Source organism: Pezoporus flaviventris, unplaced genomic scaffold (assembly GCF_033815535.1).
Source record: "Pezoporus flaviventris isolate CSIRO_AGI_PZ_B2104156 unplaced genomic scaffold, CSIRO_AGI_Pfla_v1 ptg000031l, whole genome shotgun sequence".
NCBI classification, from domain to species: Eukaryota; Metazoa; Chordata; class Aves; order Psittaciformes; family Psittacidae; genus Pezoporus; species Pezoporus flaviventris.
In genome coordinates this window covers 65,139,961-65,166,194 of record NW_026892579.1, presented here as the reverse complement: position 1 = coordinate 65,166,194, position 26,234 = coordinate 65,139,961, and the positions used below count along the sequence as shown (strand labels likewise).

The following is a 26,234-nucleotide window of genomic DNA, read 5'->3' as shown; positions in this document are numbered from 1 at the left end:
TACATGATACAGAGCTGGCTGCACCAGCTGTATGCTTTTTTGTGCCTGCTACAGGAAGATGGTGGTGCCTCAGCAGGCATAACATTGCAGTGGCTGGAGAAAGAATACCCAATTCAGTACAGAGGCTGCTGGCTGAAGAACTAACTCAGCAACATCTTCTTAATGAATGTGAATGTGTGGAATAAGTTTACAGGGGATGGAGTAGACCAGTGCTTTGTTGTGTGCCTCTCTTTACTAAACATAGAGCTGATTTTATTGTATCACCAAGCTTAGCATCTCTTAGCATTTCTGTTTTGTAAAGTGTTTTATATGAAGTTGTGGTCTCCTTGAAGTTATTTGCAGAATTCAGTAAGAACAGGACTTAAAGGAAATAGAACAGTTTCTGACTGAAACAGGGACAAATAATCTTTGCTTCAGAGGAAGGTGGAGACCTTCTGAATAGAGTGGTGGAGAGAACTTCTCCCTTTTGGTTTCTATTCTTAAATTACTTGGTTTTGTTAATTACAGACCTGGATATCTCTGACATTCTCACAAATCTTGCTTTGTTCTTTGAACAATCCTGTAACATAAAGTATCATTTCCATTGAAGGATTCATATAATCAGATTTACTATTAAAATCACAAACAGAACAATTTCTCTGTGTGTTTGTTTTTTAAACAGGTTATTTCATTATCGATTCATCCACTGGCATTGTAAGAACAAGGAAGAATTTGGAACTGGAAGACTTCCCAGCCATCTTCAATGTGCAAGCAACAGATTCATCTACTGCTAGCATATTTAATGAAGTTTCTGTGAATGTGACAGTTATCGATGAAAATGATTTCCCTCCAGTTTTCCCATCCTCTCTACTAGAAGCAAGATTGGAAGAGGTAAGAAAATGCCATCAAAACTGAATCGCAAAAATAAATCCTTAGAATAATAATAACAATTCTAAACCTCTTTTGGTGAGTGTGCGAGTAAACGTTCTGGAACTGGACAGGCTTGCCATTCTGTTCTGCCATATGGTCTTTCAGGGTTTAGTTCAAGCTGAAAATCCCAATGCACAAGGAGAATGGTTTTGGAAGCGTGGACATATTGAAGGAAAAGCGAATCTTTTACTAATAAGGGGCTCCATGAAGGAAAAGCAGCCACCTGGTTTTGCACATCTGTACACAGAATATTTGTGTGCATTCAAAATCCAGTGGATGTGCTGGGCACCTCACAGACTCTCACTCTGCCTTTTGGAAGGGAGCTTCCTACAGAGAAGTAACAGGCAAAATGCTCTCATTTAGCCACGTTTCTCCTCTTTCTCCGGTACAATCTGTTGTGATTCTTCCTGACACGAAGACATCAGTGGCGGAAAGCAAGCCAGATTTCAGTCTGGGGCTGCTCTGTTATGATAAGCCTGCAAAAGAAGCCACAGGGTTTAATTATGCAAAAGCATCTAGCTCAGCATTTCACTTTTCAATTTTCAAACAGCACTGTTCACACTTCAATCTGCTAGCTACATCTTAAAAACAAGCACACTGAGTTTCCCAGCTGATTCCCACACGTTCTCTCTAACAGCCACAACTGATTTAAAATCCAGTCCATTCCTAACACTGAGCTGAATATAGGCTTCATTATTGCACCTATTTTAAATGTTCCCAGTTAGTTCAGTGGAGAAGAGTTGGAATCACATTTCCTGACCTTAAAAATTGATTTGCATGTGAAATATTTAGAGAGTAGGAATTGCTGGATGCCCTGTTGGATCAAATAATTTCAGAGCAGGTCTCGAATAGCCGTGCAAGTGAAGCACTGATATTCACAGTCCAACTTGATTCAAACAACGTTTCGAAAGAGGAAGAAATGTATTATTATTAACCAAACAGTGTTCAGGAAGAAAAATGAGTTTGAAGTTGAGAACATCCATTGAGTTTCATGGAAGTAGAAGCTCTTAAACACGAGTAATTCCTCAACAGATTGGATGCTCAAGGTTACCACTTGGTCTGTTTGAAATCACCCTGAATTTTCTTTCTGAAGATTGCTGCTGTAGGTAGAGCCATGGTGAGGGCAAATAGTTCTTTTCTGGAAATTAGAGAGAACAAGATATTCTCTTATTGTGCCCTACAAGTTGTATACTTTTGATTTTAAAATGTCTATGCTCTTGTAAGTTTAGGCTCTATTTGTCACTTCCTTCCTTTTACATCACTTAAGAAACTGCAGCTAACCATTCTCTGACAGCCTCAACCTATTCTCTGTCTACAGAATTTACCTGCTACTCGGATCATCCAGCTGGAAGCTCAGGATAATGATACAGGTAGAAATGGTTTCCTGACATATGGCATTCTTAGTGGAGACAGACTAAAGTTCAGGATAGATGAAGCGACTGGAATTCTTTATTCCACCACCTCCTTTGATTATGAAGAGGAACCTACGGAGTATCAGGTTTGCTTTAAGTCTTAACTCTTCCGAAATCTTTCCCTTTGATAACAGGTCCCAGTTTTTTGTTTAGCTTGATATTGCCTGAACATTTTATGCACTGTTTTAGGATATGAGCATCTCGAGATGTGATGCATTATTAAAGCAAGACACTGCCTCAAAAGTATAAGGAAATTCAAGCAAGGTTCATTGTTCACATGTCCTACAAACTCTCAAGCACTTCAGCACACGAACAACTAACTCTGCAATGACAGCTCATGTATTCAGAGCTGCCCGTTTGTTTGAATCCATACTGGACTGATATCTTGCAGTTATATATATATATCTCAGTTATATATATATATATATATAGTTGCTGCAACTGCTGGTTATTTTGCATGATTAGTGAATTTGTTTGCCCTATATAGAAAGACTTCATCTATTGACAAAGGACTCCATAAGCTTTCAGTAATAATTTTGAGGTGAATTCAGAATTTGACTTAACATTTCTAAGAATACTCTAAAGTTTAAAATTCATCAAGATGTTGTAATCCTTATGCAAGTACCTATTTGTATGATTTCTCACAACTGTACAACTTACAGGTTGTGATATATGCTGAAGATGATGGAATCCCTGAGAAGAAGAGAGGTTACTGCACGGTTGTCATAAAGATCATTGATGTTAATGACTGGCCACCTGTGTTTGATCCAGTGACTGAATTCAGTGTAAATGAGAATGTGCCTGTGGGATTCATAGTTGGGAAAATCACAGCAACGGACAGAGACACAGGAGACAATGCCTTTGTTGTATATAACCTTACAGGTAACAAGGAATTCTCTCACTGCACTGGAACAACTGTCACTTTGTGGTCTATACTGTTACAAGTATAAATAGCATTTATGTGTGTTACCTCCTCACCCCTTTCTACATAAGATCCTTTTTAACCTGGTTTGGTATTTTACTGATTTATCCTCACACAGCTTTCAAGCTGACTGAATAGGAACTCCTGTTGCAGAAACTACAACTTATGCTTTAAGTCATACTCTTAATTCTGTCAAAAATCAGCTTTTAAAAAAGTCTTTAGTTGTGTGGCTGCCATAGCTGCAATCAGCAGGAGTAATTTTGATAAGAAAGGTGCTCATGGCTTTCTTGAACAAGGCTTAAGGGGATAGGGCCTTGTAGAACCCATTGTGCTTCCACCAGGTAATAAATGCTGCTAAATTAAGCTTCTCCTCATGCTACGGACTGTGAGCACTTCACAGCTACTAGGAGCAGATATAAATGGTATCACAAGCATGTCAGGGACTTGAGTCACTATCACAAGCTGCTGGAGAGCTGTGTTCTTCACCCTTGTGCTTGACACCTTTACCTCTGCAGCACAAGTGCCACAACAAACAGCAGGTCACCTACTCTGTGCCTCAGATCTCTGCCCAGGCTATTAAGACAAAGGGCCTGCAATTTCATTGTACATCAATGTGCCAGCTTGAGAACTGCAGTGACCAACAGCTCTAAGTTGTGTTTCCTATCACATTTAACTGTGGTAGCTGACAGCATTACAGCTGGGAGGAGCACCCCTTTGGCCACTGTCCCTATATCTGACTGAGATGGAGATCTAGACTCCTCTGGACCAAAGGCTGCAGGAGTTGAAATAGCTGGTTTTGTTGTATGGACCATCAAGAGCGATATGTGTATAGTTTATATGTTTTTAGAGTCTTTCATTTCCAGTATGCATATAGACTTTGAGGTGGCTTTGGACATGGGTGGCCAAAACCAGCAAAAGTCACTGCCAGGGCTTTTGACAGTCAAACTGATTTCTCTTAGAGATGTGTGTGCCACTCATCTCTGTGTTAGAATAAATTCAGTGACATCTCTTAGAGGTCTTGGCAGCAGCACTGTCTTGTTAACTCATTCTGTGGGCTCGCATTTCAAACATTCATCCACTCAAAGTATTATCTGGGTTTCTTCTACATTATCTAGATGATAAAAAGTGTTTTTTTAAAGACACAGGTAAACATATAATGTAAGAGTATAGTTAATAATGTGTTTCTAAGATATATTCATGTGCTTCTAAGATGTATTCATTGATAATGCTTCTTTAAATGTATCTTAGGTGGTGCAGAAAATGTATTTGAAATAGATGAAATAAATGGCAACATTAAGATAAAGAACTCTCCAGACTATGAAATCATGAATAAATACAACCTTACAGTGAACGCAGTCAACAATAAATCTGCCCCTTTCTTTCAGGTAAAAGACCGTTATTGTAATGAACAGTGACTCTTCTATTCAGAGTGGATTTGGCACTAGGAGACAGGGAGCTATCAAAGACATTTATTGCGCAGAATAAATTAGTCGCCTAATCATGGGTGCCCTTTGTCCATGCTGGGTAGTATTATACACCATAATTAGTGGAAATACTTCAAAATCATGGTAGAATTTGACCCTGAATTGTTTGCAGACAAACCTGTGCTGGGGAACTGGATTTTTCGCCTGCTGCTGTTAGTACTGTGATTGCCGTGCTAAGTTTTCATGGGAGAAAAAGTAATTTTCAGCAAATTGCTCTAGTTGTGCTGTATGTATTTGGAAAGCTACTGAACACTCATTTAGCAGAATTAGAACACGTGTGGTTCCCTCACCTGCATCTAGCAGCAGCAGTAGGACATGCTGGCATCCTGGTCTTACTCTTTCAGACACCTTTCAAGAAGCAGAATCTACTGCAACACTGAGTTCCTTCCTCTCCTGCATTAAAGTCCTTCAGTGATCTCTGATGTTGAGCTCGCAAAATCAAACCTAACACAATGTTTTACTATGGCATTTTCAAAGCCTGATTAATATTTCGTTACATATGAAAAATAACAAAAAAATATCACTGAGACATTCTAAACCGCATGAAACCATTTTGTTTTCTAGGCAACTACTCATGTCAGTGTTCTGGTGATGGATGTGAACGATAATGCTCCAGTGTTTGCTCAGGATTCCTATTCTGCTTCTATAAACATGATTAATCCTGTAGGTGCTCATGTCATAACCGTGAGCGCTACTGACAAAGATCAGGTAACTACGCTTGTTTGACACTGCTTGAGGCTGCAGCCCGAATGCGTTACTCTCCATTCTCTAGGCATGAAATACTAAATGTAGCAGAAAGGGAATTCTGTTTGACTAACAGCACTGGGAATTGGAAGTTAGGACTGTTGATGTTTCTGCCTTGATGCTGATGTACTCACTGTCTTTGGCCATGTTTCTTCAGCTATATTTGCCTTGATTTTTCCCCTTCCTATATGGAGTTGTACCAGTCTGTCAGGAGTATACAAGGACTGAAGCAATTTAGTATCTGCTAAGTTATTTGAACTTCTGAAGTAGAACTTGTAAAACAGATTCTCTAGCTGTATATAGCTATAAACATCATATAGCTGGCTTGAACATGGAGATGTCTGCTTATCAAACACCTCTCAAGTTGGCACCGCAGCTCATTCTCTTTGTTCCCATTGCTTAAAGTAATTTTGTTTGCTAGATCTGTATGCACCCATCAAATAGTACCCAGGCACTGGCAGAGATGTGCAGTAGTCAACCAGATCACCATGACAACATCAGCACTAATTATGTCATTTAAGAGATGAAACATTGAGCAGTGACAACAAAATAGGTGTAGCAGGTGCCTTCCTAGTTCTTCACGCATAATTTTGGTTAAAACAGCAGCAGCTGTGGTACATTGCTGCAGATAATCCAATGGCTCCTTTATGTCATCCTTCTCTATGATGCGAGAAATCTGGAGAGGGGCTTTGGACAAGGGCCTGTAGGGACAGGACAAGGAGAATGGCTTTAACCTGCCAGAGGGGAGATTGAGATGAGCTCTTAGGCAGAAGCTGTTCCCTGTGAGGGTGCTGAGGCGCTGGCACAGGGCGCCCAGAGAAGCTGTGGCTGCCCCATCCCTGGCAGTGTTCAAGGCCAGGTTGGACACAGGGGCTTGGAGCAAGCTGCTCTAGTGGAAGGTGGCAGGGGGCTGGAACCAGATGAGCTTTAAGGACCCTTCAACCCAAACCAGTCTCTGATTCTATGATTTAATATTAGAAGTGAAATTGCTTAGAAAGATTGGCGGATCCGGTGAGATCTGCACTGAGATCCTAATGAAACTCATCCTTCAGATAGTCTATCTGGTCCTCTGCTGCACTTGGAGGATTCCAGGGCAGAGTCCAGCACTGAAATTACTGGACAGTGTCTCTCTTCCTCCCTCTTCCTGAAATAATTCTAACTATGCAGATTCCCTGGTACTAACAGGCATTCCTGGCTGGGTTTGCTCCTGCTGCTACAGAGCCATGGAAGAACAGAATCCAATACATTTCAGAAACAAGAGCAAAGTGCAACAGAGCAAACCCCAAGGGTTTGTCAAAATGGCTTGTTTCAGGAAAGCGAAGTGATGTGCACAGAGTAAAACGTGCCCAGCTCTCCTGTGGTGGGCAGGAATGGGGCTTACCCTCATAGCAGTGGACAGGCTGCGCCTCTCCTCAAGGTGCCAAAAGGATCCAAGGGGCTTTGGCTTATTCTTATTGACACCTTTAGATGACTCACTACTCTGACTGTCCCACTCTACACGTGTCCTTAACTTACTTCCTTTAGAGATCTTCTTACTCCACATTCTTACTATGTAACTGGACAACTGCTTCTGGATTTTCCTTTGCTTTGTGTTTCTATCATCACCCATCTACCACAGCTAACCCCAGCTTTTCATTCCTGAAACAAATTCACTGGGGTTATTCAGACATTGTCGAGTCTTTGTTTCAATGTGTATCCTACCCTTCAAAATGTGCTCTCAATGCATGTAGTTCTCTTTAGCTTTGCTATGGCTGTATTTTGGCTCTTAGAACATCAGTTAATTTGGGGGGAGTTAGAAGGAGTTCTGCCCACTGGCCCTTTCCCTTGCTGCTGCTCTTGTGTTACAGCTTAAGCCAAAAGCAGCTCTGAGCCTGGTTCTCTCTGGTTCCTTACAATGCCTTTGACATTCTGTCCTTTAAGCATGGGAATATTAAGATTCCAGTCAGCCTATGGAACTTGGGGCACTGAAGTAATGTGGTCCTGCAAGCAAGAGTTTCCTGAAGCTGTGTTCTTTTCACGGCAGGGGTTAAATGGCCTTGTTGAGTACTACATCCTCCCTGATCAAAACTTCACCCTGTTCTTCCTGATAGAAGATATGAGTGAGGGGAAGATAATTACAACTGGAAGCCTGCCTCGGTCTGGGGAGATGCATTTAACAGTGATGGCAAGGGACAAAGGCTCTCCCTCTTTAAATGCCACTGCTGTGATTACTCTTGACGTGCTTGACAACAGCCCATTTGTTCCTCAGTTTAACAGGAGTGAAATCAGGTGAGGCTTTCATATTAAGTTAGTACTCTGCTCTTGTGAGACCCCACTTGGAGTATTGTGTGCAGTTCTGGTGTCCTCAACATGAAAAGGACATGGAACTGTTGGAACAAGTCCAGAGGAGGCCACGAGGATGATCAGGGGACTGGAGCACCTCCTGTATGAAGATAGGCTGAGAAAGTTGGGGCTGTTCAGCCTGGAGAAGAGAAGGCTGCGTGGAGACCTCATAGCAGCCTTCCAGTGTCTGAAGGGGGCTACAAGGATGCTGGAGAGGGACTCTTTATTAGGGACTGTAGTGATAGGACAAGGGGTAATGGGTTAAAACTTAAAGAGGGGAAGTTTAGATTGGATATAAGGAGGAAGTTCTTTACTGTGAGGTGGTGAGGCACTGGAATGGGTTGCCCAGGGAGGTTGTGAATGCTCCATCCCTGGCAGTGTTCAAGGCGAGATCGGATAGAGCCTTGGGTGAGATGGTTTAGTGTGAGGTGTCCCTGCCCACGGCAGGGGGGTTGGAACTGGATGATCTTAAGGTCCTTTCCAACCCAAACCATTCTGTGATTCTATGATTCTATAACTAGTATATATTTTCCAGGTAGTTGAAAACATAGTACAGTTGAAGCTCATTTTTGCATTCTTCCATGCAGAAGAAAGGACATTGGGGTTTCTTTAAACAACACATCCAAGAAATTCTGCTATGCCACTGGTTCTGTGAATGTGATCTGAGGCATCACCTTTTCTTTATCGTGCAGCCTGTATAAGCCAGGCTCTTTGTCCCTTTCCTCTTGCACACTAATGAAGCATTTTTCCTTAGCCTTTACTCAGGGATAAACAATGTCTGCCTAGGAAAGTAGTGCTTGCACTCTGAAAGTCATGGAACTCCAGCAAACAGCTAGAGGGGAGGGAGCAGGGTTTCCCACAGAGAATTTGCTATTAAAGAGTTAAATTGCAAAGCCTGGCAGTGCAACAACTGCTGGGGAGTTTAACGTTATGGTTTCTCATTTATTTCCTGTATCAGCGTTTCCATTCTGGAAAACACAGGAGTGGATTATTTAATTTATGATTTTACTGTGATTGAAACTTCAGGAAAACAGATTGACTACACGATTGCATCAGGCAATGAGAAAGGTGAGTACTATTTCCCCTACGAGTTAAAACAGATAACAGAATAACCTGTCTTTTGTGTGGCAGATGTTGCTGTATGCAAATGAGGAGATGGAAAGCATGTCTTATTCTAAAAAGAAAATACACAGGATTTCTTTCCTGAGCTTTTTTTTTTCCAGCATGGACTTTGTTCACCTTCTTTGGCTAAAAAAGGGGTAGTAACTTGCTAGAAAATGGGTTCCTGTAGTCTTAAATTAGGGTAACATGGAGGCTGAGGGAGCTAAAATAGAAGTTGTTGTTAGCAAGCAGCTTCCTCCCTGCCAATCACTTTTAGTCTATCATTTCCTTGCACTGCCACCTATGTTAGGGCATCTGCCTCCTCCAGCTCCTGCAGCTGTGCTGCATCTCCATATGGTGCACAGAAAAGGGGAAATACATATATGGAATCTGAGAGAAAAAACTTGGAAATCTGTGAAAATGGAGCTGTGCAACGAGAAGCTGCAATTCTGTTTCCCAAGTATATTGCTCCTTGACATGTTTAAGGCCTGCTTGCTGTGATGCCTCTTCTGCTCAGCCACGGGAAGTGTTGCATTTCACATTCTTGAGAGCAAAGGAGTCATGGAAACATCTTAAGGGCAACTAAGAGGTAGGAGGGATAAAAGTGAAATGGTACCTATAACAATGAAGGTACATGCTTTCCCTTTCAGGTCATTTTAGATTGGATCCAAAAAGCGGTCAGCTGAGAACAGCAGTTAATTTGAACTATGAGGAAGTTTCTGAGTATGTGCTTTTAGTTGAAGCAAATGAAAACCTCCCATCTGCCACACAAGTCCAGTATGCAAGTAAGTTTTTGCTTTGGAGGACATTCCAACTTAAATCAGGGGCAAAGAACACGTCTTCTGTATTTGCAACCCAATAGAGGCTCTCACTGAGGCCTCAGGAGGAGTGAGTTTACAGCTCCTCTGGGCACATCCCTGCTGCACTCCCTTTCTTCTCTCTCCTCCTCACATGCAGCACAGGTACGGCTGCAAAGCCACAGCCTGACCCAGCCTTTGAGAGCTGTACTTCGGTGCTGTCTGTTGCTGCAGTTAACTTGTGTTCCTCTCACAGGCCTGTTTGCTGAAAACGTGGCACTGCTGAGAGTCTCGGTGCAGGATGTAAATGAAGAGCCAGTATTTTTGAGTGATGCCTACTCCGCTCGGATACCCAACTCTGTGCCGTACAAGTACCCTGTTATTACAGTGCAGGTAAATACATCCTCCTCTGCTCTTCATGAGGACGGAATCTTTTGTTAAGATTTGGATTTCTTCCATAGTTAAACTGGTTTAAAGGAGCTCTTCTGTCTGCTCTTGAAAGCTTGAGACAGATTCAGCCCATCATCCAGGTTTAACGTAATGCTGATGAAAGATGGGGTGTTCAGGCAACTGGTTCATACTCATCCTACCAGTGCGTCTGTCAGAAGTGCTAGATACTCTGTTCTGACCCATGCTGCCACTATGGATTACATACCGCACAGCCTGTTGTTCTTGCTTTGGCACTGTTAACCACTTTGTTACCTATCAGACCCAAAAGGGAAATGAGTTACCAAATGGAGCAATTTCCAAGTTTGGTGTTAGCGCTCAGTTCTAGCCTGCTCCTTTTATGCTTGTGGCTGTAGAATCCTCCAGACCTTATTATGGTAAATGCCTTCCCTCTTTTATACCCTTGCTCTGATTCTGATAGTCTGTGCCCCACTGTGTGTTTAGTGCAAAGAGAAAAACATGACAGCACCATCCTAGAATACCTGGTCTTACAAACAGCAACTGCAGTTTAATGACTGAAGAGCAATGTCAGCCCGAAAGCCACAAGCCGAGTTTCACAAATCGCCTTTTTTAAACCCAGGCCACAGATCCGGATTCAGGAGACAACGGCCGCCTGCTGTACAGCTTAGTGAACAATCAAAGCAATGAATTTGACATCGATGAAAATACAGGGCAGGTTTTCACCGTGTCTGTAGCAGGAAAGGCTGGAACATTTTATCTGGAAGTCCAAGCTACAGACCAAGGCACAAGCAGACTCACAGCCCGGACAATAGTCAATGTAAGAAAGACTATTTACAGTCCTGATTTGCTTTTATGTCCATACTCTGTGTACAAGAAGTATTTAGTATTGACTTTCAGGCCAGAATTATGTGGTTACCATTTCCACTGACATAAAAATATGCTGCCATGAAGGCTGGCTTTTAGAAGACAATTATTTTACATCAGAGGGGACCTTGGGGGTTTATTTGTTGGGGTTTTCTTTGAAAGTCAATCTAAGCAAGGTACAAATGTTTGAGAAAACCTTACATGTGCTTTCTTTCTTTCTTAGGTAACTGTGGATTCCAGTTCCAGTAACAACATTGTGGTGGTGGTCCTTAGTGAGATGATCAATATTGTTGAGAGAAACATTATTGAAGTAAAAAGGTATTTCTGAAACTGCGAAGCTTATTGCGATATAAAATCTAATGACAAGTTTAGGGTCCCTTTGAGATGCAGGTGTCTGACAGCCTGTAGTGAGGGGAGGTGATACAGCCAGTGCCCATGAAGAAACAAGGCCTTCAACTTGTTGCAGTTCAGGATAATTTGAGGGAATTCAGAGGAATCCACCAGTTTTTACCTGGTAAGGCTTTGGCTTAGGCTGATGAGTGCCAGAGTGGTCACTGGACTAGACAACTCCAAGAGGTCTCTTCCCACCTCCACGTTTCTGTGATTTTTAACAGCCTAGGACAAATTTTCATTGACAGTAGGCCAAGATGCAAATGTGGAAACAGGCAGAAGCCACAAACCAAACCCACCTTCACTACACATCAAAACCCCCCTGTGGTGCAGCAGCAGAGCTCCTCAAGGAGGTCTCAGACATACTGTGCTAAGGGATTAGCTAGTGGTATGTGGATGGCCACAATTACAAACATATTTTGGCCTTAATGAGGACACAAGGTCTTTTGTTTGATTATACATAAACATGGATTTACACTGGAAATACTTGTGCTTTTGAAGGGAAATCACTTTGACGGCTGGAAACATGAGTTTGTGATGTCAAAATTATTACAGCACCAGTTTCTGGTTGGTAAAAATTAAATGCATCAGCTGGGCCACAGCTCTGATCCTGTGTGAAAACCTCCCTATGAAAAAGGAGAAAACAATGAGAGTCATAGAACGGTTAGGGTTGGAAAGAACTTCACTGAACAGTTTGGGCTGGAAGGGACCTTCAGAGGTCACGTAGCCCAACCCCCTGCAATCAGCAGGGACATCTTCAACTAGATCAGGCTGCTCAGAACACGTCCAGCCTGGCCTTGAATGTCTCCAGGGATGGTGCATTATGAGACCAAATTTCCCTCCTCCCCACTTGAACTGTTTATAATACTCTAATGGTATTATAAACTTATAAAAGCCTGTATTTATAATGCCAAGCATGAAACGAGACGTACGCCCCATCGAAAAGCATGACTAACTATATGATCTACCCTACAATACTGGTTATGAAATCTAGGTAATAAGGGGTTTTAACCTGCCTTTCTCTAATTAATTATTCAGTTATGCTAATGGCACCTAACTAAGAATTTTCAGGCTATATGCACAAGTTATGTAGCACTACTAATGAAAAGTATCTTTGCTCATCAGACACAAGGACTGGATTTCTTTCACCCCCTGCTACTCACTCAATGATACTGGGCAAAGAGCTTAACTCTTGCTGATGATAATCCTGCATTTTCACGTGCTTAGATTAAAATACTAAATATATGACAAGTTGATATCATTTGATTTCCAGAGTAAAACCATTTGTCATTACCCAGTTAATTTAAAATGAGTTCTTCATATGCTGGCAGGGTCCTGGAAGATAAACTTGCATGGAATGTCTACATCGTTGATGTTTATTCCAATGAGGTTGAAAGAAAAGCAAGAAGCAGCACTGATGTAACCTATGTAAAAATCATTGCCTTTGATGAGGCAAACCAGGAGGTACCTGCAGAAGAAGTAAAAAGGTCAGTATGGCACAGTCTGTGTTCAGGGTGTCAGAGCTATGCACCTGGGGTTTGTTCCCATGACAACTATTAATGTCTTGGACAGGGCAGGTTTAGATCAAATACCATTTTATCTGAGGTTTATCTCAAGGTTTAAAGGGGGGTTTTAGAATTCAGACAGCTTTCAATATTATTTATTGAAAAGCAGTTTTCAGAGTTTGTCAAAAACATGAATGATGCTGTTTATTTCATAAAATCATGGAATGGTTTGGGTTGGAAGGGATCTTAAAGCTCATCTGGTTCCAACCCGTGCAACGGGCAGGGACACCTTCCACTAGAGCAGCTTGCTCCAAGCCCCTGTGTCCAACCTGACTTTGAACACTGCCAGGGGTGGGGCAGCCACAGCTTCTCTGGGCACCCTGTGCCAGCGCCTCAGCACCCTCACAGGGAAGAGCTTCTGCCTAAGAGCTCATCTCAGTCTCCCCTCTGTCAGTTTAAAGCCATTTCTCCTTGTCCTGTCCCTACATGCCCTTGCAAAAAAGCCCCTCTTCAAGACTTCTTGCAGGCCCCTTTAGGCATTGGAAAGCTACTGTGAGGCTGCTTTTCCTCTGAGGAAAGTGCTGTTGGTATCTATAGGAGTACATGCAGCTGCCCTGATGTGGCTTTAAGGGATACTGACCTCTCAAGTTCCATTTTTCCCGGTGTTGCACCACTTTAGCTCATAAGCAGCAGGGTTTGTTGCTGGAAAACAGTTTTTCCTGAATTAAAGACATGTCTGAGTCTTTGGAATAGGTCTGAGTGAACCAAGAAGCGCTATTTCTGTTGTTTTCTTCACTAGTCTTCAAGCCAAAGTGAAGGTCTGATAAGTAGTGAGCAGTTTACCCTTCTGTCTTCAGAAAACTTCAGGAGCAGAAGAGTAACATTGAGACAGAACTGGAGAAAATATTTTCAAGGCCTGTTACCACCAGCATAGAAGAAGCTCCTGCTGACTCAGCAAGTCCTGAACTCATTGCAACGATAGTGCTCAGTGTTCTGCTGGCCTTCAGCCTCATCGGCTTCCTGGTATATGTAGCTTTTACCATAAAAAGGTACAAATACTTTAACAATAAAACTTAGACTTTTACAGCTAGTAAGTTCACTTTAAATGTCAAGCTGAAAAATACTTAGGCAGTACTCCAGGCAAATATCAGTAAACCATCAGCTAAGATTTGCTGCAAATCAAAATGCCTGGTGTACTGTAGGTGTTAGTGACACTGTGAGTAACTGAACGTTGGATTCTCCTTGTGTTTGTCACGCAGCAACAGCAGAGACAAATAGATTTAAAACCAGAAATGTGGACAGCAGACATTTCAGCTGTGACGGGGGGCACAAGGAGCTGTAATATACCCACAAACATTTCTTCTAACCCCACAAATGCTGAAATCAGAGCAGGTTTTGCTGCAAACTTCAGTGGCAGCAGGACTGCGTTGTATAGGAAAAGGAACTCTCATTTCCAGGAGGGCAGCAGGTTATTTACCCTGCTGCCATTATGGGAAAACAGGAATACTCCAAACTTATCCTGAAACATTGTGTATTAAAGTCCTGGCACAAGTACTTCGAGCTCTGTTTTTAAAACAATTGTAAAGCCAATCTCCAAAAGGAACTAACCATTCTATTTGAATGTACTTATCACTTGCAGGAAGCAGGAGCAGCAGTATCTGGTTAAGCAGCGAGCTGAAACTGTAGAGGGTATTGATAATCTGTGGGCAACTGACAAAAATGGAAGCGTGAAAAGCTTAGAGAAGCTCGAGCACGTCAATAATGTGTAAGTAGAGTGGTGATATCCCAAGCTGATATAAAAATAGGGTATCAAAAGGTTTGGCTCTTGTTTATTCTGGTGACGACGCGTTTTCCTTGTATCTTTCAGTGGTGTACAGGTCAATTCTTAAGAACCCTTACAGTTACAAGTAAAAACTCAATGAATGAAGGGTGCTAATGCCTTTTAATTTTATATCCAAAATTACAAGTGCAAACTCCTATTTACTCTTTAGCCTTATGCATAAAATAACCCCCTTCAGGATACAAGAAGCCACTTAATGTTCGCCTGAATGTTAAATCCCATTCATTTTGGGATGAGCGTACACGTTGCTCTCAGTTTTAGAGAGGCTGAGATTCTTCTCACGTAACTATTTGCCAGCTCAAGGTGTTGGGAATTCTCTTCCCTCCTCCAGGGAAAAGGAAATGGTAGCGTTTAGCAACATGGGAAACACCAAAGGAGGAGACTCCGACAAAGATCTGATTCAGGCTGATGAAAAATGCACTTATCTTGAGACGCTGCTGTTAGATTTCGACAGCAAACACGAAGATAATGGAGCATCTGAAAAAGCTGCTGAGCCCAGAAATGGGGATGCCCAGCACACTGCAGATTTCACAGCCAAGCAGGTAACCAGCTTTCCAATTCCAAAGAGTAGGGCGAGATTTTATCACTCTCCATCAAATAACTGACAGCATTACCAAAAAATAAGGAACCCAGCGATGGAAACAGAAGTAATAGTAACAAAATCTTATGTGAAGTAATGATCACTTATTGAGGAAGGGCTGTCTGTCCTGCTTAGAAGGAGGACAATAGCTTTGTGATCCAGAAATGATTTTCCTCTATCTTTTATGGAACGTGTACAGTAAAGGGTACTCATGCGCTGCTCTTAAAACCTGCAGCCTTAAAACAAATGCTTTCATTGCAAGCTTTGGAGACAGAATATAGAATCATAGAATGGTTTGGGTTGGAAGGGACCTCAAAGCTCATCCAGTTCCAACCCCCTGCCACAGGCAGGGACCCCTTCCACTAGAGCAGGTTGCTCCAAGCCCCTGTGTCCAACCTGGCCTTGAACACTGCCAGGGATGGGGCAGCCACAGCTCCTCTGGGCACCCTGTGCCAGCGCCTCAGCACCGTCTCAGGGAAGAGCTTCTGCCTTATATCTAACCTGAACTTCCCCTGTTTCAGTTTGAACCCATCACCCCTTGTCCTATCACTGCAGTCCCTAATGAAGAGTCCCTCTCCAGCATCCTTGTAGCCACCTTCAGACTCCGGAAGCTGCTCTGAGCTCTCCTCACAGCTTCTCTTCTCCATAAAATAGTATAAAATATATTTATCTACGTAAAGTTACACTTCTGTAGTTACGCTTTCTGCCTTACCTGCGCTGCTCTCTTGCAGGACGGCTTTCTGACAGACAGGAACCAGGACCCAGCTCTTTCCTTAACCCCACACCCCACAACGCCTCGCCCTGAGAAAGACCTGAAAGGGGTCAAGTTCTCGGAAGTGGCCATTGTTCTGGAGGCAGAGTTTGAAGACGATGAGCCTGACACTGCCGACGGGGTCTGCACCACCGCCAATGCTTGAAGCAGCAAGCTGCTGGCAAGAACACAGTGCCCGTACAGAGTGAAATGAGCAACAGGGATAAGGGGATGCTATCCAGGTTGTGATTCCTTCTGTTCCTCTTGCGGTGCAAGACACGGACAAACAACAACGTAAGCCCTAGGGCTGCAGGGGGGTTGTGACACATGGTGCTGCCTCACAGCGCATTGATTTCAACGGCGAGACAATAAAACCGCTTCCCCGTGTGCTGCCGTGTCCTTACCTGAGGTGAAGCACACCTCGGGTGCGGGTTCTGCTGCTCCTTTGCACTGACTCCTCCTCGGGGTTAGTTCACCCCAAGGAACAAGGGATGGGACAAGAAGAAACGGCCTCAAGCTGCACCAGGGCAGGTTTAGATGGAGCTGAGGAACAATTCCTTCCCCAGAGGGTGCTCAGGCATTGGAACAGGCTGCCCAGGGCACGGCTGCAGTCACCGTCCCTGCAAGTGTTCACACAGCGTGGAGACGAGGCCTCAGTGCCGTGGGTTAGTGGTGGCCTTGGCACTCGGACCGGACCCCAGAGCTCTCTCCCAGCCCCGTTCATCTATGCCCGGGACGCTCCCGCCCACCTTCCCCGCGGCGGAGGTTCCGGAGCCGGCCGCAGGCCCTGCGAGCTGGGGCGGTCCCTGTGCCGCGGTCCCGTCCCGTCCCCTCCCCTCCCCTCCCCTCCCCTCCTTCCCGGCCCTGCCTCCTCCTCCCCGCCGCCGCCGCCTGAGGCGCGCTGAGGCGCGGGTGGGAGTGCAGAGGAAGGGCGGTGCGGCCTCGCCTTCCTCTTCCTCCGGCGCGCGGGGCGGGGGCGGGGAAGGTTCTGGCAGCTTCGTTGCGGGCGGCGGGAGCCGCTGTGGGTGCGCCATGGCCAAGTGGGGACAGGGGGACCCGCGGTGGATCGTGGAGGAGCGCGCGGACGGCACCAACGTCAACAACTGGCACTGGTGAGGGGAGGGAAGGGAAGGGAACGGGGACGGGACGGGAGCCATGCGGTTAACGGCGGCGCTCCCCGGGGCAGGACGGAGCGGGACGCGACCAGCTGGTCCAAGAGCAAGCTGAAGGAGGTGCTGGTGGGGCTGGTGGTGGAGAGCGAGGCCGGGCGCTGCGAGATCAGCGACCTGAAGCACGTGGAAGGCGAAGCGTCCTGCAACAGCCGCAAGGGGAAACTCATCTTCTTCTACGAGTGGAACCTGCGCCTCAGCTGGAGAGGTACGGGGGGAAGCGGGGTCCTGGTGTGTGTTGGTGCGGGTTGGCCTGGGGTTGAGCCTGGTCTGGCGCTGCCGGTTCTGCTGGTGTGCCCGGGAGAGACGGCTTTGGGAAGGGAGCTCTGCTTGGGGTTGGGAATGCTGTGGTAAACGGAATCGGAGTCAAGGAGATGCATGGGCCTGAACTCTGTGCTTGTGTTTAAGTAATGTAAAAACCCCACCTTCTCTGCCCTTCGTCTAACTTGTTTTGTGCTACGCATGTATTTTAGGGTTGTTTTAACAGCACAGCATTCATAGAGACATGGAAGAGCTTGGAAGGGGCCCTAAAGCTCATCCGGTTCCAGCCGCTGTCGCTGGTAGGGACACCTTAACTAGAGCAGGTCGCTCCGGGCCCCGTCGTTTTGCTCTGCAGGAAGTAAATGCTTGTGTTGTGGTGAGATCCGTATCGCTCCTAACAGCGGGCTCGAGCTGCCCCGGTGCCTGCTGTGCTGGTAGCAGGAGGCAGGAGATCCGAGGGGGTGTTCTGTGTGTGCTCCTGGGAATCCCGTGTCCTTTACATGGAGGATGCTGAATTGCATGAGGAGAAAACACGCAGTGGGAATAAGGAAGCTGCAAATCGTGATTATCTGGGATAAAGGGGCTGTGCTGCATCCCCTTGCCACACCGACTGCTGGAGGTTCGTCCTCTGCTGTGCTTGTCCCATGGCATCTCTTTGTCTGCGGCCTGACCTGGTAATGTATCTTTTAGTAGTATCAAGGGATTATGTTCACGTATGAGATGCCTAAAACCTGGTGGCAGGCTGCGGGCCATCTCTTGTATTGCAGCAAAAGGCAGGAAGAGCTGATAAAAAGAGCCTGCCTGCACGGTCAGTTGTGCCTGGATATTGTAATGTCAAATGACAGCTGTTCCTCCCCAAAATACTGCACTTCTCAGGCCTCAGTTGTTACTGTAGGAGGTGGGAATAGCAGGGGCCGTGCAGCAGTACCAGTGCCCCAGAACAGCTGGGTAGTCTCTGGAGCAGTGTTTGGGGTGATGCTGTTGCAGTGGGTGCTTGTGTTTTGCACTTCTCTGTTTCATGGTGCCCTCTCCAGTGCAGTTCTTAAGGATTGTTTCCTCTTTGCTTCCAGTTTTCCTGACTGGAACTTTAATGTTCCATTGGATGCTGAGGCCAGTGCTCCTGTTGGAACAGATTTGCACTTGAGGTTCTGCTCCCACAGTAACAGGGGACTTAAAGAAGTTCACATTGAGAGTTCTGTTTTAAATGTTACAAGTGTGTTAGAACCTAGGAACACACAGTTGTGAGGTAAGCATTAGCAGAGAGGAAGGCAAACGTTATCCTCTGGCCTGCAGTTTGTACCAGTGCAGTTTAAATAAGAGAAATCAGCTTTTTGATGTTCCGTTTGTTCGGGTGGTTGAAGGTTAAGTGTTAAACACTGGTTAGTTTGTTGGGTTTGTTTCCCTGAGCAAAGCTTAGAAATAGGCAGAAGCAGTATTTGGTTTCTGTTTCTATACAGATCCTTTCTGCGTTCTTTTTCCTCTGCTTGGTCTTCCTGCTTTTCAGAGTTTAACTGTAGAGAACTCTGTTTTGATTGGGCGCTGTGCTTAGTGTTGTGGCGAGTGGATAAGGTCTTTGAGAGCTCAGTTTAAAGGAGCTTGCTGCTGCACAGTGAAATCCTATAAGAGCAGGGGCTGATGGTTTTCTCTCTTAAATCTGATAGTGTTTTCTGGGAGCTCTGAATTAGACATGAGAGTTCAAACTGAACCGCTAAAAACACTAATTGCTGTAATTAGATCCTGCTACAAGTCTTGTGGCATAGCTGGGAGTTCAAGCTATGATTAAGACGTGGGTACATAAGGACAAGCTGGAATCTGCAGGCAGTTTGGAAAGGCTAACATTGGAAAAACATTTCCTGTAGCACTTTAGGTTACAGAGCAGCAAGAAAGCGAGGAACTAAGGGTAATTAATGGCACTAAAGTTGAGCAAAATGGCTCTTCTGCAGTTTGTTTGAAGGTGTAGTGAGGGTTTTTATGGCTTATTCCATGCTGTGGTGGAAGCTTGGTGTGTGTCCTTTTAAAACCTGGGTATTTCAGCAGTGGGGTTATAGGTAGGTGTTGCTGAGACATGGGCCTTCACCGTTCATTTTCTGAAGTACTGAACTGGCAGGACACAAACGAATGATGTATTCTTGGGACTGTTATTGGAGTCCTGTGGGCTTCCAGCCAACAGTGTGATTATTTCCTTAATAAATGGGTAAGAGTTTTGCCTACATTGCAGTGATGCTGAAAATGCGGAGCTGTACTCGCGTTCTGCCTACGCCACTGTTAGCTGACACAACTTTGCTGTCCAGCACGGTACCATCTGCATTAACCCCTTGGACAAGCAGTCTTTTGAAAGGGAAAAAACCCATCTGTTTACTGGTTTAATGAATTTAAAGCTGTTCTGTGGCCTGTGTCATTGGGGATTCTTTATTGTAAGAGTTGTGAAAGTTGTTAATAAAATGAGCTGAGCGGGTGTAAGTCAGGTTTGTGTTTTGTGCCTAAAATCTGCTTCCTGCATACTTGTACTTCCTTCTTGGGGAGAGTAGCTGGAAAGATTTGCTTTGCTGTCTGCAAAAGTAGTGTTGTGTGGTTTTCTCTGTACTAATCCTGGAGCTGGGAGAAAGCAGAAAAGAGCAAACTGAGATGGATGTGTGTGATTTTCTGTATACCAGAAGTGTTTTACTGGTATAATTGAACTAGTTCACATGGCTTCATACTTGAGCTAACAGGTTCTCTTGGGGGACTTGGAGATGCCCAAGAGAGGTCTTTTAGCTTAGCTTTACCCTGCATGGATGTGGTTGCCTGTGTCTGGGTTAGCAGGCTTTGCATGGTGCCCTGTGCTTCGCCGGGTCCCATCTAGGAAGGGGTCTTTGCTCCGTGTTCCACTTGGTGTTAGTAACCATCATGTGCTCTTTGTCTTGCCAAGAAGCATCTGAGCATTTGTTCATGTACTTGACCAGTAGCATGTTAGGTTATGTTCATGCATAGCTTACCCCTGTGTGGGTCGTTTCAGGCTAGTAATTAAAAATAATGGAAGGAGAGTGATGTTAAGCAGAAGCTGGGTCTAAGTAGCTCCTTTGAGGCTGAGAGAATCCAAAGAAGTATTACATCTTCCTGGTAATTCCCCTTCTGCAGTCATGCTTGACACTGGGTTGTTTGAGTGTTTAGAGTTCTGCTGGTAGACTGCTAAAGCTTGTTGTGTTTTGAAACCTAAGCTGATAAACCAGTACGCAGATAACTGGATCTGGGGTAGAACTGCATGTTCTGCTGCTGCTTTCTGAAGAGATCTTGACATGATCTAAACAGTGGATTAATTTAAATAACTAAATGCTTTTGCAAGGCCAGGGGGAAGAGTCTTGAGTGTAAGATTAAAACAAGCATCAGTCCTTAAATTCAGCCTTTTCACTATCAGGCATGAGGTAAGAAGGTGCAGTGCAGGGTCATAACCCATATCCACTACCAGTCAGTAAGTGATGGTGGGCCTCTGCCCAGGAGGATGCAGGAGCAGAGTGTAACTTCTGTTCTTGCAGAGTCTTCCTGGTGTGTGCAGTGATCACGGGCAGTTTGCAGTAAGGCCTTGAGCAGAAGAGTGAGTGTTCTAAAAAGTCTCCATTACGTACCTGCTACACGTACGTATGTTTTACAGTAACATGCCTGTGTGTTGGAAGCTTTTTGGATATTCAGGAAGCAGGTAAGAGCATTCTGGGGAGCATCCAAGTAAAGGGCAGACATGTTTAGGGAAGAGGAAGTTATTTTTCCCCTACCCCCTTCTAGGTACACGCTCTGTGTTGGCAGACACAACACAAGAGGTTGTAAGTGTAGAGTATCAGAACAACTGACAGCTGAAGGTGAGAGCAGTGGCAAAACGAGCACCTGTGTGTGTGTAATGATCTGACTGCATCCGTACAGGAACATACAGTCCTGGGAAGAGTTTACTGTGAAACTTTACTGCTGAGTTTACCTTTGAGACTTTTGCTTGCTGTTCAATCCCTTTAAATGGCGTTCCAGGCAGCTTGCTTCCAGTAGAGCTTTTGTACAACTGATTTCCAAGCCTAAAAGTCTTGCAATGGGGGAAATAGTTTTTAATAATGCATTTAAGAATTCGTTATGTTAATACAGGTACAGTGAAAGAGTCTGGTGAGAAACATAAGGGATCTCTTGAAATTCCTAACCTGTCAGAAGAAAATGAGGTAGATGATACAGAGGTAGGTGTGCAATACTGATACGGCTGTATAGGTTCAGAATTCTTAAATCATTAATCAACACAGAGGCATCGTGTTTTGCTTTGTCCTGTGATTAAGTGGGGTAATTACACTTGGATGGTTTATTTCATGCTTTTGTTTCTTATACTTAGGCTAATGACTTATGTCTGTTCTCAAATTTACCTACTAGGAATGTGCACAACTTACTCTGCTAATTACTGTTTGTGACAATGTATTAACCACAAGGTTGAGAAGAACTTTGCTCATTGTAGCGTTAAAACACCCAAACCCTAAGAGCTTAAGGACCCTCCTTGTTGGTTGTGTAGCAGCAGTCGGTACTGTGGCTTCCACAGGTTCCTCAGCCTCGGCTGTGTAGTAGGCACCTCTGCTTATACTTGATGAACTTGATTAAGCTATTGTGGAGGTGAGATACAGCATTTATTTAAGTCTAAACCCAAGAGAATGTGTTTGTAGCAAAGGTAGGATAAACCGAGACGATAATGAAGTTGAAGCTGTCCTCTGAATGTAGTAAACAGAGCCAGAATACTTTCTTCTGTTGCCAGAACCCAGCAGGCTCATGTTCAGACGCCTCTTACTTAGATCTTGGCATTTTTCTGTTTCTAGATAAATGTTAGCAAAAAGAAAGGGGAAGGCGATGTCCTGAAGGATCTGATGAGAACTGAAGGAACCACAAAAGTCAGAGAGGCCTTGAGAGATTATCTGAAAGCACTTAAAACAGGTAAATCAAACCTTTGTGTAAAGGATGGTTTTATGCAGGCTACTTTCTTGAACAGATTGGTGATATATTGACAGGTCCTTGGGTTTGCATTGGTTTTAATTGCCACCAGCTGTTAATCCTACCAGTCAAAACCATTACTGCTGTCCAACATGGCAGTGTCCAGAAGCTTCTGCAGTGACCCAGCCTGGATTGTGTTACACACTGCCCACAGCCATCGCTGTCAGCCCTGCGGCCTCACTGCTTGGCTGGCAAAGCAGTGCCTGACCGGCAGCTTGTCGGTTCTCTGCCAGACTGGTCAGAGCATTGTGGAGATGGTGCAGCCCTTAATGGGCAGATGGTAGTAATCTGGGGTAGCTTTGGAAAACCTGTGTTTTTAGGCATCACTGTTAGGCTCTGGTACTAGTAGAAACCATATAGGTGAGGCGAGGAAGCTGGACTGGAGTTGTATGTCTCATTCTGTGCTCCCATTCTTGCAGTCTTTGTTAGGTATCTAAATGCCAGGGTGATTTTTACAGCTCAGTTTCATGCTGAAAAGTGCTTTTCTTTATTCCAGAGTTTACCTTGGGAATGATTCTGCCAACAAAAGCTACTGGTGGTCAGGAGCTGGCCACTGAGCGAAAACTAAGTGGGCACACCATGCAAGTACGTTGGCTTTGTGTGTTAAAGCTTAAGTTTGCCATCAATGTAGCCCCTCCAGCTTTTGCTGGGGTCACAACTGTGTATTCCTGTGGCCACCTGCAAAAGTGAAAGGCTTTGGGGTGGAACTCCCTTCTCACTGCTGTGGTCAGGGCCTGCAATACAGAAAGGACCCATCACAGCTCCTGGGCATGGGCTTGCCAGGGATGGAAGGAATCATAGCATTTATGTACCCCTTAGGGCTTTGTTTTGTGATGGTTGTGGCTCCAGCAGGGTGCAGCTGGAATCCACCTGCACAGATCCCTTCCCTCAGGCTAAAGTTAGCTTCAGGTGGCTTTAGAGCAGATCACACAAACTTAATCTGGTGAATCCTAATTAATAATACTGTCAAGTAAATATGGGAATACATTGTGTAATTGGCATCTGTTCACAACACAGCATGTTAAAGAATGCACAGGTACCACCATTCCTGTGATGCCAGACTTGTGTTTGACCCTGCATGCATTGACATGAGTGGTCTTTTCCTTGCAGGATTCTGTTCCACCACAGGATATAGTTGGTGTAAAAATCCCAACAGTGAAGATACTTATGAGAGAAATCTTCAACTCTCCAGCAGATGAACTTTACAGCATCTTCACAACTAAGGAAGTAAGTGATGCTTTCAATGGGCAATATAACGTCATGCGGATGCTTTTATAGCTGAATAGTTGTGTAAGCAATAAATGAGCCTCAAGTGCTCAGTAGTGGTGCTGCTGTGATCCACAGCTAGCAGGTTAATTAGATTAACTGTTGGATGAGATGATGCTGTCACTTACAGGGTATGAAACAGAAAATTACTCATAATTCAAAAGAGCCTGGGTTGGTATCAGAGAACTTCCAGTCAGGATCCCAATGCCTCCAGTGGGAAAAAGCAATGGCTCTCAGCAGCAATCCTGCACCTTCCTGGAGCTGCTGCTAGGTCTCAGTCATTCCCAAACCTAGCAACAGCCAGTCATGTCTATGTATGTGTGTATCTCTGTGTGCTTTGTCCATGCCCCTTGCACGTGGCTACAACCTGTATTGGTCTTTGTATTTGCCAGTACATCGTTGTCACCTCACTGGGCCCACCACGGAGCTCAGTGGAGGGCTGCATAAAATGACCCACCCAGTTAGTGCTTGATGACTCTTATGTATATTAGTTTAGTTAATTTCGTCTTGTCTCACACAGTGTGCATTATGTCAGTACAGAGTTGCAGTGAGGTGACTTGTGCTGTGTTCTGGGTTTGCTAGCTGGTACAGAAGTTTTCTAAGTGCCCTGCTGTGATTGAAGCCGAGAAAGGAGGCAAACTTCAGATGTTTGACGGCTCTGTCAGCGGTGAATACACAGAACTGGTAAAAAGTTCCTGCTTTGCACTTTAAAAATGGGGGGGGCTGGCAGTGGTGCCTTCTCTGAGGTAAAAATGGAGCATAAGAAAGTTCCCGACAGTTCAGTTTCTGTAATGAATGTTCAGTTCCTCTTTTAAAAGCCAAAAACTATTGCTATTACGGTGTGTGGTTTTTCTTCCCCATCCAAAGAGCAGGTGCTGACCTGCTCTGGGGTAGAAAACTCTCAGCACCATCCCCTTTTACTGGGGGGGAGGAAGCAGGTTTAAGGTTTATCTCCCAGCTCCTGTATCAGTTATTGTTGTAACTGGAAAAAGGATCTCTGTTCCATTTGGGGCTTTTGACAATGCTCAGCTCTGTTTGTGAAACCTCTGAAATCCATTTTCACAGTTGCTGAGCTTAGATTTGGTACCTTATGTCCGTCCAATGGCAGGCAGTGAGTGTCACTGACAACTGGACTGGAAAACTGGATTCTAGGTTCAGCCTAGTAAAGTCTGTTGCTGACACCAGGAAGATTCTGACACTGCAGAACTGTTACGCCTGAGCTTGGCTTCAGCAGTGACAGCCCATGAGGGAGGGCAGTTACTGTCATCAGCCTTTGCAGTTGGATGAGGAACTGTTCAGGTGAAAGAGTCAGGATCAATGTAAACTCAATGGCTCGGTGAAAACATTGAGCTGGTTTAGGCCAGCCTTCAGCTGACTGAATGCTTACACTGAAGCGCTGCCTCCCTTTGCACATGAGCTGGTGCAGGCTGTAAATCGTTTTTGTGTAGTGCTGCCTAAGCTGGACATTCAGGCAGGCCCAGTTGCTTAATAGAAAAGCATGGGCATGCTTATAGATTTCAGAGGTGAAACCATTCCCAATGCCCATTTCAAGGTCTGCAAGAAAACCAGTGTTTGATGTTTAATAACTGACCAGCCTGACCTTAACCCATCCGGAAAACAGAACAGTGGAAGGCAGGAAGCAGAGACCTTGATGAAAACAGTTTATTTACAAACCAAACCCCAATCTCTGTGTTACCTATTACATAAACCACCGCTCCTCTGGCTTTTCAGGGGAGAATTGGCACTGAGTAGTTGTAACGTGAAGTGTCTCCAATGCTAATGAGGAGAACCTCCTGCTCTTCTTCCAGGTGCCAAGCCAAAGAATTGTCCTGAAGTGGAGGTGTAGAAGCTGGCCCGATGGTGAGTCTTTGTGAGCACCTCTGATAGCAGCTACACTCGGCAGGGAGAAGGAGCAAGCGTGACTGGTGCCTTGTATTCTTTGGAGACAGCCTCACGACCATAGCTGCTGTGGGCTGTGAAAAGAAGCTTTGCTCACAGGCAGAAGCAGACAGGAAATTAGCAACAACAGACATGATCCTTTAAAACCCACTTTATTGAAATGTCTTATTTTCTTCCCCCAGAACATTATGCAGTGGTTGCCTTGAGTTTCAAGGATATGGCTGCTCAAACAGAACTGCAGGTAGAGTGCAAAGGAGTTCCCGTCTCTAGTGAAGACAGCACAAGGCAATGTTGGAAGCAGCAGTATTTTGAAGAAATCCATGTTTTACTCCAGCAGTCCAAAGACACCATGGAATGATGCCAGCTCCGTCGTTTTGTTAGGGCATTACTTTTTATACTTTGTTAACATTTGGTTTTTTTTAAAAGAAGTAATTTATTTGTGGGAGGAATAAAGACCCATGTCTGATACTGTATATAATTTCAGCATTATTTATGGATTTTTAGTGAATGAGGAGGCACGTAATGCAGACTCTGGCTATAAACAGCTTTACTGGGGGAAACCGATCTCTCTTCTGCTTGCTTGCAACTAAATCTAAAGTAGTAACGATTCAGCTGCAGTGAAGCACCATC

General features: G+C 44.6%; 2 protein-coding genes across 2 annotated transcripts in view; both read left to right on the top strand.

Annotated features, from left to right (window-relative positions):
• The window catches only part of LOC133273317 (protocadherin Fat 4-like), a 30,587-nt gene extending 16,607 nt beyond the window's left edge, over positions 1-13,980 (top strand). Inside the window, exons 20-32 of the mRNA XM_061461610.1 lie at positions 662-870; positions 2,228-2,407; positions 2,984-3,203; positions 4,492-4,628; positions 5,292-5,435; positions 7,495-7,739; positions 8,752-8,861; positions 9,545-9,679; positions 9,948-10,084; positions 10,719-10,916; positions 11,187-11,281; positions 12,685-12,840; positions 13,716-13,980. Coding sequence (XP_061317594.1) covers positions 662-870; positions 2,228-2,407; positions 2,984-3,203; positions 4,492-4,628; positions 5,292-5,435; positions 7,495-7,739; positions 8,752-8,861; positions 9,545-9,679; positions 9,948-10,084; positions 10,719-10,916; positions 11,187-11,281; positions 12,685-12,840; positions 13,716-13,935 — 2,186 coding nt within the window. The 3' untranslated portion in view covers positions 13,936-13,980. The remainder of the gene's footprint in view (positions 1-661; positions 871-2,227; positions 2,408-2,983; positions 3,204-4,491; positions 4,629-5,291; positions 5,436-7,494; positions 7,740-8,751; positions 8,862-9,544; positions 9,680-9,947; positions 10,085-10,718; positions 10,917-11,186; positions 11,282-12,684; positions 12,841-13,715) is intronic.
• Positions 13,981-17,010: 3,030 nt separating this feature from the next.
• On the top strand, positions 17,011-26,023 carry LOC133273316 (activator of 90 kDa heat shock protein ATPase homolog 2-like). Its single transcript, XM_061461609.1, has 9 exons — positions 17,011-17,141; positions 17,216-17,406; positions 21,561-21,646; positions 22,268-22,382; positions 22,936-23,024; positions 23,550-23,666; positions 24,288-24,389; positions 25,514-25,565; positions 25,787-26,023. The coding sequence occupies exons 1-9, from the start codon at positions 17,062-17,064 to the stop codon at positions 25,960-25,962; spliced, it is 1,008 nt and encodes a 335-aa protein (XP_061317593.1). The 5' UTR covers positions 17,011-17,061; the 3' UTR covers positions 25,963-26,023.
• The last annotated feature ends 211 nt before the right edge of the window (positions 26,024-26,234 follow it).

Bases quoted from the DNA above. Each gene is read 5' to 3' on its own strand.
- LOC133273316 (XM_061461609.1), top strand. From the start codon at position 17,062: ATGGCCAAGTGGGGACAGGGGGACCCGCGGTGGATCGTGGAGGAGCGC. The intron at 17,142-17,215 runs GTGAGGGGAGGG...TCCCCGGGGCAG, and splicing joins AACGTCAACAACTGGCACTG to GACGGAGCGGGACGCGACCA. The intron at 22,383-22,935 runs GTAAATCAAACC...TCTTTATTCCAG, and splicing joins TCTGAAAGCACTTAAAACAG to AGTTTACCTTGGGAATGATT.